At 53.0% G+C, this 13,350-nt stretch overlaps 1 protein-coding gene across 1 annotated transcript in view; it reads right to left on the bottom strand.

Annotated features, from left to right (window-relative positions):
* PKD1L3 (polycystin 1 like 3, transient receptor potential channel interacting) overlaps positions 1-13,350 on the bottom strand; it is a gene marked incomplete at both ends in the record, with an annotated part of 90,450 nt that overhangs the window by 39,739 nt on the left and 37,361 nt on the right. Inside the window, 7 exons of the mRNA XM_080703463.1 lie at positions 3,474-3,605; positions 4,768-4,894; positions 6,047-6,171; positions 7,390-7,572; positions 9,655-9,786; positions 10,799-10,993; positions 11,804-11,949. Of these exons, the coding sequence (XP_080559589.1) occupies positions 3,474-3,605; positions 4,768-4,894; positions 6,047-6,171; positions 7,390-7,572; positions 9,655-9,786; positions 10,799-10,993; positions 11,804-11,949 (1,040 nt within the window). The remainder of the gene's footprint in view (positions 1-3,473; positions 3,606-4,767; positions 4,895-6,046; positions 6,172-7,389; positions 7,573-9,654; positions 9,787-10,798; positions 10,994-11,803; positions 11,950-13,350) is intronic.

Raw genomic sequence — 13,350 nt, 5'->3', positions numbered from 1 at the left:
CCGCCATCTTGGACACATGGAATCACTGGGGGACCGCCATCTTGGCCCCACCATCTTTAACCCCTCCCACCTCATGGCCTCACTGGAGGCCTCGCCATCCTTAACCCCTCCCACCTCATGGCCTCACTGGAGGCCTCGCCATCCTTAACCCCTCCCACCTCATGGCCTCACTGGAGGCCTCGCCATCTTTAACCCCTCCCACCTCATGGCCTCACTGGAGGCTTCGCCATCCTTAACCCCTCCCACCTCATGGCCTCACTGGAGGCCTCGCCATCCTTAACCCCTCCCACCTCATGGCCTCACTGGAGGCCTCGCCATCTTTAACCCCTCCCACCTCATGGCCTCACTGGAGGCCTCACAATCTTTAATCCCTCCCCCTTTCCACTCCTAACCAATCCTAGGAGTCGGCGGCCATCTTTCCGGCCCGAGCCAGGCAGCTTGGCACTTGCTCTGCCTGCCAACCACCTGCGCGGGCCAGGACCTCTGCCTGCCGCTTGTACCTCCTAAAGCACCGTTCCAGCTTGGTTCTCCGGTCACCGCCGGGACCTCTGGCCGGTTTGCCCCACCCGCCCCGAGCCAGGCTCACTGGCGGTGCTCCTCGGGGCCCAGCCTCAGCGTCTGGCATGTGCCTGGAAGCCATTTTGTCTCCACGCCGCGGGCCCGGCAAGCCATGCCGCCTGCGCACCCCCACTGATCCCACCTGCGCCAGCCGCCAGTGCCGTCCACACCAGCCACCGGCATCCACGCGCCCCGGCTCCACCACGCTCCCAGCAGCTTCTCAGCGCTTCTGTCGCAGCCAGCGCTGGCTGGCAACACTTCACTCCGGTAAACTGCCTCCTTCCCTTGGTTAGCGGGTTCCGGACTTGGGTCTCCCGGTCCACTGGGACCTAAAAATCCAAGCGCTTGGTGACCCATTGTCCCCCGGTCCACTGGGACCACGCTGTGGATGACCAGGTCATCCTCCGGTTTTGAGAAGGAATGAAGACGTTCTTCCCTATCTCTTAACCTCTGTTTCCGAACGATTGAGCAGGGAAATCGGGGACGCCCATTTCCTGTTCTTCGTTTCCGCCCGCGAACCAATTATGGGGAGTCGAACCTTTATACTAGCAGATGCCCTGAGAGCCTGTCTGCCTTGATACGAGTTGGGAAATGGGTTGCGGTGGCCCAGGAATAGTTAGGAACTTTTATAAGCGGTCTGGTATCCTTCCAAATGCTCTCCCCCATCAGCTTCCATTTATTTTCCCGCCAGCTGCCATTTTGTGATGGCGCGTAGTCACTGCCTGGTGATGTCACAGTCGCCATCTTGGCCCGCGCCAGACTGCAATTTTGCTGGGCGGCCCGCGTGGGCGCGCCCTAGGTGCTGTGGGAAACGCCGGGGCTGGGGCGACACCCTCTGCCCGTGGGGAGTCTGCGTTGCCATTCTTGCCGGACACCAGCCCCGGGACGCGCTCTTTGTGAGTATAGGTCCGTCACAGCTGACAGAACCTTAACATAGCATCTAAGTTTTAATTCCAGAGAGAAACAGGCAGAAATGGAGCATACACTCCGACTTTGCCAAAAAGCAGATCCCTGGTAGCTGCCCTTTGGCTGGCGGTGGCGGCTCAGCCCCCTGGAGCGCCACCTAGGTGTGGAGGACTGCAACAACAACTACCTCCAGGAGCCTGCCTCAAGTGGGGCAAAGCCACGCCTACCAATCAGACTGCTCGGCGTGTGGCCAGGAGGGCCACTGGAACAGTGCCCTTGGAAAAGGGTGAGCCCCAGGTGCCTCAACACAGGGGGAGCACCTTTCCAGACCAGGCCCCGCCGCTGGCCCTACTCAGCCTGGCTGAAGACTGATGGCTCCTGGATCCCTCAACCTCCATCCTCTTTGCCAGCTCAGGGTAGCTCTCCAGGTACTGAGTAAGCCAGTCTCCTTTTTGGTCGCCTGCTCAATCTCATGATTTGTTTTTTTCTTTAATAGCCCTTGCCTATTCAAGCCTCCTCAAGCGCACAGCACTAAGCTGTCCAGGGTAACCTCCAATTCGCACTGCAGCTATGCACCCACCTGCACCCCCTTCTGGGGGACTGAACTCCCGACTCCTCCCGGCCTGGGGCCCCTGACGACGCCCCTTGACAGCAGGAAGAAGCTAGAGGGTCCAATCGGCATCCATTATCCCTACCATCAAAAGGCCGGAATGTTAAGTTGGGTCCTGCACTCATGTGACTTTGTGTCACATGACCTCTGCAGGGCAAGGGAAGGGCTGAAACCCCCGCGAGAATTGGGCATTCCCGCGAGTAAACCTCCATCTCGCGAGATGCATGCCTTTAAAAGGAGAGCCCGCGTCCTCTAGCTTTGGACAGGCGTGCGGGCCCCATGGTGCCTCGCCCTGATCCCCGGGAGAGCCGTGCCATTAAAACTTTACATGCCACGTGTACCGGACCTCTCTCGTGTTTTTCACACTCCGCCGTACTCACTTATTTTTATTTTACTCGCATTTAATTTTTTATTTTACTTATCAGTAGGGAATAGAGGGAGGGATTATGATGCTGATATATATTGTGCTTGTTGTATGCATTGTGAGACATATTAGCAGACATATTGAGACATATTAAAAGAAGAATTAAGGATCCATTAAAGAAGAATTCATGTTTCAACTGAAGAGGTGTCTGTGTCGTTCTCTAAGCCCCTGCAGGTCGGAGTCTTAGGGGACGATAATAGGGCAGGGGGTGTAGCTTGGAAGCAGAATGCTCCTGGGTTCCATCCCCAGACCCGCAAAGAAAAAAATATCTAACTAGACATTTTAGGGGATACATTACAGGGGTGGTTTCTACTATGGAGACGATTAAAATTCCAATCAATGGATTCACGTAACCAGGAAATTTTCTTAAATGGTCATACATTTATAGTTTAAGTTAAGGTGGGGTAAGGGTCATTTTAAATAATTTCCTTTTATTTTTGGTGCTGGGGATTGAATTCAGAAGCATTCTCTGAGCTATACTCCCAGCCCTTTTTAAAATTTGAAGCAAGCCGGGTGTAGTGGCGCACACTTGTAATCCCAGCACTTGGGAGGCTGAGACAGGAGGATCGCAGGTTCACAGCCAGCCTCAGCTACTTGGGCCCTCCGCAACTTAGTGAGAACTTGTTTCAAAATAAAGAATAAAAAATAGGGCCGGAGGTGTAGGTTGGAGGTAGAATGTCCCTGGGTTCTATCCCTAGTACTGCAAAAATAATAAATTAAATAAATAAATAAAATTTTGAAGAAGGGTCTCTCTAAGTTGCTGAGGGTCTTACTATGTTGCTGAGATTGTCCTCAAACCTGCAATCCTCCCATCTTGGCCTCCCAAGTAATGGGATTCTAGGAATACGCCACTACACCCGGCTAATAATTATCTTCTTTAACCATTGTTTGCATAACCCGCCAACTCTTGGTCCCAACCAAGTTGAAAAAGAAGACAGCATGCCATCTGGCTTTTGGCAACACCCCAACTTCTACCTCGATATTCTCTGACAGGTTCTTTACGGGGATGAGCCGTCCACTCGAGCTGGTCAGACGGAGGCCGCCGACGGTTCCGCTGACGTCAAAGCGACTTTGGGCTGGGAAGGGGCTCTTCCGGAAACTCATCATCTGAAACCCAGAGCAGGGGGCATTGGCCAAGACACCTAAGGGCCGCGAGGGAGCAGGTCCCTAGGTGAAAGGTGAGGTCCTGGGAGGACAGTGTGATAGGTGGATGGGGACCCCGCCTTCAGCTGCCTCTGGTTTTCAGGGTGTTTCTCAGAGGGCTGGCCTTGGAGAAGCCAAACCAGACTTGCTTTGATTAAGCAATTACTGGAATATAAAACCATCTAACTCTTCCCTTCAGGCCACTGTATTATCAGGCTTGCTTCTGTGGATGTAGCCAATCATGGGTCAGAAATATTATAAGGAATGCTGGGCGTGGTGATGCACGCTTGTAATCCCAGTACTTGGGAGGCTGAGATAGGAGGATCCGGGTTCACGGCCAGCCTCAGCTACTTAGTGAGGCCCTCTGCAACTTAGTGAGACCCTGTTTCAAAATAAAGGAGGTGTAGCTTGGAGGTAGAATGCCCCTGGGTTCAATCACTAGTACCACCAAGATATAAATATATATATATATATATATATATATATATATATATATATATTCTAAAGTAAACTATAGCTATACTGAACATGTGCAGACATTTTGGGGTCATATAATACATGGATCAAAAATGTTCTAAAGAAATCTTTAGCTATACTGAACGTGTGTAGACATTTTGGGGTCAAATAATGCAGTCCAACAACTATTTACATACAACTTGTATTGAATATTAACAGGAAATCTTGAGATGATTAAATGTATGTAGGTTATATGCAAACACTAGGCCATTTAATATATGTGTCTTGAGCATTCATAAAGTTGATATTCAGTACCCGTGGTTACCCAGGGATAACAGCAGCGTCTAAGAGATGTCGGTCCACTCTCATTAGATCAAAGCATCTGCAATCAGCTGAGGCCCTGGGGAGGGGAAGAGCTCTGGACTCGCCAGTTCCTAGTTAAGGGACTAAGCCTGAGGACTGGTCTTTCCAATGACTAATGGGGCCAGGGCTGCTGGAGAAGTCTTGCAACCCGTGGCCAAGAGGAAGGATTTGTGGTCCAGAGCGGTGGTTTGGCGAGTCATAGAACCTCATCTATAAAACGGGCAGGATGCTGCTCCGTAGTCCTCAGGGCTGAAGCGCTTTGTAAGCTGTGAAGGGCTGATCCGGGGGAGGTTGTGGCCGCCGTTACCCTTATGTCCACGGGCTCCTGACTGTCGTCCACGTCGCAGAGGGAGGCTCCGGCAGGCAGGGTGAAAGTTGCAGAGTTAGCAGCAGCAACGTGCACAGAGGATCGTGGCCAGCGCCGAGGCTGGATTCTGGCCACAGGGTAAAAACAGAGTGGGGGAAGAAAGTCAGTGCTGGAGAAAGACCCCTGCCCCTCCTGCACGACAGCAGCCCCGGCTTCACTGCCGGAGCGGCCAGCTGTGTTTTGGTACCTTCCGAAGGTTCTGTATGTCTGGTCCTCAGGTGACCTAGAGGCTCTGGGAGGACAGGGCCAGCATCTTCCCCAGGCGCTAGAACAGCGTCTGGCACTTAACGGGTGCACAGCAAAATTTTTTTTTTTTTTTGGCAGTACTGGGGATGGTACCCAGGGGCATTCCACCTCCGAGCTATACCCCCAGCCCTATTTTTTTTTATTCTTTATTTTGAAACAGGATCTCACTGAGTTGCAAAGGACCTCACTAAGTAGCTGAGGCTGTCCCCAAACTGTGATCCTCCTGTCTCAGCCTCCTGAATGTTGAGATTACGAGCATGCGCCACCACGCCCGGCTCATGGCAAATATTTTTATTGAATAAATAAATGTGCTTAGATGTAGATATCTTCTTATGTTTATCTCCCTCCCTGCCTTGACTGTCCAGGTCTCAGGTTCTTCCCTCTGTCTATTTTGGCCTTTCACCTTGTCCCATCTGATTAGACCGGGGACCTGGTTTCAAATCCAAGCTCTGACCTGGATGCTGCTTTGGGAAAGTGCTCTTGGGATCAAAGTCGCCCAGGGCAACTGTGGCGTGTGGAGTGAGACCTGGAGTTTGGTGGGGTGCAGGTGGGGGAAGAGAAGCGAGGAGGCACCCTGGCGCGGGGTCGGTGCTGGGGAGAGACCAGCCCTCCCTGGGGAGACTCCCCGGGGAAGTGTGTCTTGAATCCTTGTGGGCCCTCAAGCAACAGTCTGGCCATGCACCCTGGCAGGGACGTGGGCGGTAGTGGGCTGGTCCAGCCCCGTGCTGTGCGGCTCTGATAGATGTTCTGCAGGATTCACAGGCGGCTCTAAAGCCAGGTTTGATGTCTCTGTCCTGTACAAATGTCTACCGCCGCGGGGGCCCTTCTCTAGATGGAGACACCCCCCCCCCAGGTCTAAGCCCCACACTCCTCCAACCCTCAGTGTCAGTGTCCTGGGCCAGGTCTTGGGATGTAGGTGTGGCAGGAGCGAGGTTAGGGCATCTTGGGGACCGACAGTGCCGCCGCTGGTTACCTGTTGGTGTACACGGAGATGGATGGGGTGGCCAGGGTGGCTGGAAGGCCCCCGGGCAGCGTCCCCAGCAGGAGGGCTGTCTGCACATGCTCCACAACCCCGAGCAGCCGGGACACTGTGGCTATCTGGGAAGGGAAGCAGGGGATACCACTGTGGACCGTCGTCCTGTGACGATTGTCATCGGGCCAGTGTGGGACCTTCAGCAAGCACCAGGAGAGGACAAGGGCATCATGGGAAAAGGCTGTCACGGTGAGAGCAGGCACTTATGAAGGTCCTAGATGCCCGACTTGGGATGGAGAAACGTGAGGGAGAAGAGCAGCGGCTCGCGGGAATCGTCTGCTTCCAGGGTCCTTGTACTCACTCTCACGCTGTGTGGCCCTCTGTGCTGCAGCAACCACACTGACCCAGGTCTCACTCCAGGACGAGTGGGGGGCTGCAGGCAAGGCTGTTCCCCGCCGTCGCCTGGCTGGGGCTCCGCTCCCTACCCATCCAAGCCCCCAGATGAGACGCATCCTGGAGGGAGGGTCTTAGAGGAGCCGGATGCTTGTAAGGAGTGAGTGAAAGACAGAGACAGACAGACAGATACAGAAAGAGATAGAGTGTGTGTGTATAAGTGTAGTGAACGTGAATGTTTTAGTGAATATAAGTGTGAGTCTGAGTGTATGTGTGTAAGTGTTGGTGAGTACACACAGGTGATGTTGTGTGTGACTACAACCACATGTAAGAGTCTGTGAGTGTGTAGCTGTGTTTCCACATGTGAGGGCATGTGAGTGTAAGTGCGTGTTTGTGTGAGGGTGTGACGGTGTAAGTGTTCGGGTGCCTCTGAGAGTGTGTGTGTGTGTGAGAATGTTGGTGTTTGTGGGTGTGAGTGTATATTTGAGTGTGTTTGTGTGTGAGGAGGAGTGCATGAGTGTGGTCTGGGTGTAAGCACGTGACAGGGATGTGGACGGTGGATCGGCTCTCCTCGTGCTGCCCCGAGGGGCTGCACCTCTTGTCCTCGGGGGCCAGGGTGAGGCACGCATCACCATCTTGCTTTTATTTTGAGTGACCGACTCATAAAAACGTGCTGTGTTCTTGGCTAAATGAGCCAGGACTTACCGACCTCCCAAGGGGAATCTATGGACTCTCTAGCTGGCGACTGGTCTGGGACGAGGCAGGTGCCTACTGCACCACACCGCCTGCCCAAGGTGCTGCCCTCTGGAACCTTTGGCATCCTTAAGAAACGCTAATCTCTGTGCCTTGGCTTTCTCGTCCATATGATGGGGAGGAAGATCATCTAGAAATGCCAGTATGAACTGGCCACGCAGCAGGTGTGAGCTCCGCGTCTGGCCCAGGACACCCACCTGGCTGCCATTGGCCTCTCTGGGCTCCTCTGGTCCATCGCTCAGGGAAGCTTCCAGCACGCTGCCTGCAGCCTGAAGCAGGTCCCTGGTGGCTGCCTGGCGCCTGTGGTCCTCAGGGTGGGCCTTGGCCCTCACTGTCAATAGGGCCTTGCTGGCATGTTGCAGAGCCTGGCTGGCCTCCCGCTGGGTTAACCCAAAGAAAAAAGCAGCATAAGCCCCTGCCTGAGACAGACCTGTGCCATTCCAGGGACAGAGGAGGGGCATCGGTGCAGAGCAAGGCAGGGGCATAAACCAGGAAGAGCCAGGACGGGCCCGTCACACAGCTGACAGTGTTCCTGACTTCAGGCCAGGTGCTCCCTCCTTTTAAGGCTCGAAGTTCCTCCAGGAAGTAGCCTGGGAAGCTGCGGAGTCCTCCCAGACTGCCTTACACATGGCCCAGGCATAGAAGGTATTCAGAAACATTTGCTGATTGGAGGGATGGATGGATGATAGAAAATGGGATAGATGGGTGGAAGATGGATCGATGGATGGATGGATAATCGAGAATGGGTATATGCATGGATGGATGGGTGGATGGATGGATGGATGGATTGATGGATTGATGGATAGATGGAGAAAAAATGGATGAACAGACAGATGGACAGATGGAAGGATGGAGGATGAATGGATGGATGGATAGATGGATAGAAGATGGATGGATGGACAGATGAATGGATGGATGGATGAATAGATAGTTGGAGAATGGATGGATGGACATATGGACAGATGGATGGATGGATGGACAGATGGAAGGATGGAGGAAGAATGGATGGATGAGTGGATGGATAGACACATGGGTGGGCTGGTGTAGGTGGGTGAGTAAATGTATGGATGGAGAATAAATGAATGGATAGACATAGCACTTATTACAATTTTGTAATTATATATGGATTTCTAAAATTATTTGTTTAATGTCTGGCTGCCCTAATAATCTGAAAGTGCCAGGAGGGCAGAGTACATGTGTGAGACTTGCTGCAGAATCCTCAATGAGTTCAGTACCTGGCACATCAGGAAGCATCTGTTGAATGGATGAGTACTATAGGTACATAGACACATGTGTGCACATAAAACAGATGGCTGAGCAAATGGGTGTGTACATGGAAGGTGTCAAAGCAATAGCGCATGGCCCTGAAATAGAGAGCAGCCGTGGCTTCAGCCTGGAGGAGCTGGGGAACGGCCCCTTCTGCAGTGTGTGGGGCAGAGCCAGGGCAGGTTTTCATGCCTTCCTTTTTATATTTATTTATTTGTTTGTTTGTTTGTTTATTTATTTAGTTAGTTAGTGGTGCTGGGATGGAACCCAGGGGCATTCCACCTTCAAGCTACACTCGACCCTGATGTTTCATTCTTTATTTTGAAACAAGGTCTCACTAAGTTGAGGAGGGCCTCACTAAGTAGCTGAGGCTGGCTGGGAGCGCGGATCCTCCTGTTCAGCCTCCCAAGGACTGGGATTACAAGTGTTCAGCACCACGCCTGGCATGGCTTCCTTTTTAACCCGTGGCTGCCCTACCCCTGGGACCATGGTGCTTTGACTTGAGTCAAACACCAAGAAGCAGATCCTGAGGCAAACACTTGAAAGCAAGTCATTCATTTGGAGAAGATCCCAGGAAACAAAAAAATGGAGTGAGACTGGGAAGGGTCAGAACCTAGTACAGGAGGTGAGACCAAGCTCACCACCTGGGGCCATTCCTGCCTGGGAGTCACCCAGCAAGAGGGGCGAGGGAGCTGGGGTCTGTCCACTAGCCCATTAGCCACTGAGCACTGTGAGTTCCCTGTCATATGGGCAGGTGGGAAGGGTCCTGGGGGTCAGGGAAGGATTCTGGAGTCAAGGAAGGGTCTGTGGGTCAGGGAAGGGTTCTGGGGGTCAGGGAAGGCCCTCGGGCTAACACAGGAGCCAGCAGCTGGATGGTAGGCTGGTGTGCCTTGAGGTGGGGCTGGGGTGGTCAGCAGCCGGCTCATCTGGAACACACCTTGGTACCCAAAGATGGAAGCCACTTAGTCCCTCCCTTGAGTTGCTACCCAGGAGGTGGGAGTAGGCACCACCCCACCCAGTGCTGGAGGGGCGCCTTCCCCGCACCGCCAACAGGGCCCTTGGGGAAAGGATGGCAGCCCCAGGAGAGTCCCACACCTGGGGGACCCCTTGACCTATGCCCGGCTGGGTTGTCACCCACCCACCGCGGAGGTGTGTGTTCCAACCCTGGCCTGGCTCGCCAGGTGGACACGTCTCACCTGGGCCAAGGGAGTGAGCTCCTGGCTGTGCTGGGTCACCTCTCTCAGCACTTCAGCCAGTCTCTGCACCCTCTGCATGTCCTCCAGGCTGGTGGTGACCATGGACAGCAACCTCAGCACCTGCTCTCTGACCTTGGAATGGGGGACATGGGCAAGGAGAGGAAATTCAATTCTAGAAGCTCCATGGAAACAGACATTTCAGGAAGATCTGGGGCCAGTGGGTTCTTCAAAGCCCCATCAACCTGCATCCTCATAGGATGTGTGGCTAGGGCAGAAAGAAGAGTGCCCCCCAATGATGTCCACACCTCAGTCTCTGTAACCTGTGGACACACCGCCTTGCGTGGCAGAGACGCACTGACAAGCGCACTCTGGACATGTGATTCGGTTAAGGATCTTGGGATGGGAGATTACCCTGGGTCAGCACACGGAACCGATGTCTTTACAAAGGCATTTCAAAGAGATGTCTGAAGGAGGCAGAGGTGAGGGGAGAGAAAGGAGGGTAGCGAGGGCTTTGAAGATGAAGTAACGGGCCAGGAGTCAAGGATGCAGGGCCTCTAGAAGGTGGAAAAGGCCAGGAAATAGTTTCTCCCCAGAGCCTCCGAGGTCCGCAGCCCTGCTTAGGTTTGCCTGGCCCCGGCCAAGTCTTTTCTCTTCTGGGCCTTGATTTTGTCTTTGTTTGTTTGTTTGTTTGTTTGTTTGTTTGTTTGTTTGTTTAGTGGTACTGGGGATGAAACCCAGGGGCTTTCTATCTCCTAGCTACATTCCCTGATCTATTATATATTTTTATATGGAAACAGGGTCTCACTAAGTAGCTGAGGCTGGCTTCCAACCTGCGCAATCCTCCTGTCTCAGCCTCTCAAGCACTAGTATCGCAAGCCTGTGCCACCACGCCCGGCGGATTTTGTCATCTTTAATAGGGAGGGACTGACGTGATGCTCTCTAAACCCCCTTGCAGTTGCAGAGGCCCGTGGCTCTGTGACTACAAGCAAGGAAGGGATTTCTCTACTTGATGTCCCTCACCGGAAGGACCTGAGCAGGAGGTGCCACGACTGATGGAGACACTAGAGGCCTCTCCGCTGGCCGAGTGGCTGTGCACCGCGCCCAGGGGCCCGCCGGAGGGTCTCAGAGGGGCCGCCTCACGCACCTTCTGCCTGGAGTCTGTTCTCAGCAGCTGCCCGGAGCCCCGGCCTTGGTCCTCCTCGCTGAGCACCGAGGACATGGACTTGGCCAGCTGGAGAAGCCGCTCGGGGGCGTGCTCGCCTTGCAGGGTGGCAGCGAGGCTCTCCAACACAGCAGTCGGGAACGCCACATCCTCAACACGTGGGTCGCCGAGTCCCACCTGACAGGGACATCGGAAATGGGCTCTGCGGTCCTTGTTCAGGAACCCAGGACCTGAAGTCAGGGGTCTTTGTGTGTGACCCAGAGGAGGCCTGGCATGGGGGCTCTCAGATGCTTCCCTAGGGTGAAGGCAGTTGATGGAAATCTGGGGCAATATATCCCTTCACCTCAACTCCCTCTTCATCTCGTCTCAGTTCCTCCTACCATCTCCCCCTGGCTTCTGACCCTGGAACTTTTTCTTGGTTTTTATTTTTTTATATTTGGTACCCGGGATCAAACCCAGGGGCATTCTATCTCCTAGCTACATCCTCAGCCCTTTTTTATTTTTCTATTTTGAAATTGAGTCTTGCTAGGTTGCGGAGAGTCTCCCTAAGTTGCCGAGGCTGTCCTTGAACCTGTGATCTTCCTGTCTCGGCCTCCCAAGTTCTGGGATTACAGGACTGTGCCAGTACACCCAGTTTATTGGCTGACCTTGGTCCTCCTTCCTCTGAGCTCTTTGATGGTGTTGGCCTTACTCATACCTGGGTCCCAGAAAGACCCTTCTGTTCCTTTCTTCTGCTCTTAGGACTCTACCCCTTTTTTGGCCTCTAATTCATAAGATCTGCACAGGTAGAAACCACTGCCATGTGTGCAGGGCTGCATCCTCAGGGCATGGCTCCTAATGGATGCTCTGTAAATACTGGTTGAAGGAATGAGTGAATGATGCCTGAGGCCATGCCCTCAGCTGCCTTCCACCCTGCCATCCTTGTGGTGAGGTTCAGATGGGCAGAGAAATTCTCTTAAAAAAACAGTGACCTCCACCCCCACCCACCTTGACCACCGCACGGGTCTCCTGTCTGTCCCCTGCCTGATTGGTGACAGAGATGACCACTGTCTGCAGGAAGTCATTGTTTTCTCTTCCGAGTGGTAGATACACAGATGAGAGGACCGGCTCAGGGCCACAGTGCAGGCAGGAACCTGGCAGAATGGAATTTGAACAATCATGGGGATGCATCTCCAGTCCCCAGGGAAGCTGCAACCCACCCATCACAAGAACTCAAAACCCTCAGCTCCTGATGATGTAGCAGGCACTCTGGGAGGGGACAGCCATGTTTACCAATCCATTGTCCTCTCTGAGTAACTGTGGGTCATTTTAACTTTGGAAATGTTTTTCTAAAATCTATTCAAAGTTGCAGGGGGAAAAAATCCCCCATTTATACTTTTTTTTAAATAAAAATTCAAAGTAATAAACCAAATTACCAATAGAAGAAAATCAAAAGAAATGGGGGAGGGGAAAGTGAGCAGGAAGATGAAGAAAAAAAGAACAGCTGGAAACTTAGCTCAAAACACAGCCAGGTCCCTCAAAGGGCATGTCCTTTACAAGGCCCCTGCCCGGCAGCTCTGTCTCAAACACACCCTTGCCGTATACGCCTTGGTTTACCAGTTGTCCCTGCCACTAGATCCTGAACACCCTGAGGTCAAGGACTTTCTATATTTTTTATATCTAGCTCCAAAAACAGAGGCTGGCATTCAATGCATGTTTGTTGTAGAAATGAGTGAACCACCTTTCTCTCCTTAGACGTGTCCCACTCATCACTGGCAACCACCAATGGTGTATAGTGTGCAGACAGTCATGAAGTTATTGGCTTGCAATGAGACATGTGTTTTTATACGGTCACACCTCCCTGCCTTCTTGCCCACTTGTAGGGTGGAGGGAGATTACTAAGGGAAAAATCACTTGGATTAGAGCGGCTGTCAGGGCCCCTCACATTGCGAGGAAGATGCAGGTTGGAAATAAAATCTATTCAACTTTGCTTGGCATTTTGCCTTTTAGGCTCACACGCAGTCAGAGCCCCATGTTTTCTTGACTCTGTGGCAGGTAATCCTTGAAAACAATAGCCCCCGGGGCTTCAGGAGAGCTTGCGCCCACCTTGCCCTAGCTAAGGTTAGTGTTTGTACACTGTGGTGTCTCATGTTGGATATCAGGGGGCATCCCAGCAAAACTTGCGGTGCTCAGGTTTGAAGGAAAGTTTCAATCCAGATAGAATGCTCTTAGGGCTCATGTGAGGATCACAGAACATCCACAGCCATTGGGAAGAGGCGGAGAGCCCTCCAAGGACTAATCCGTGGAATGTGGAATGCCCCATCTCTCCAGCCGGCACCCACTGCTGTCCTGGGCTGTGGGCTGTTATGGGTGACAGCGCAGGGTTTTATAAAATGTGGATGGGACCTTTAATGTCTGTCACCTGGAAACCTTTGCAGAAATGTTCTTTCAGCTCAGCTTGCCCCGTGACATCACCCACTCCCTCCCTGCTTGGAGCAAGTGACCTGGCGGTTCTAGAACCCCTCCGTCTTCCTGAGCTCCAGGGTTTTAGGGTT

This window comes from Muscardinus avellanarius, assembly GCF_963383645.1.
Source record: "Muscardinus avellanarius genome assembly, chromosome: 10".
Lineage (NCBI taxonomy): Eukaryota > Metazoa > Chordata > Mammalia > Rodentia > Gliridae > Muscardinus > Muscardinus avellanarius.
This window is presented reverse-complemented; position numbering and strand designations above follow the sequence as displayed.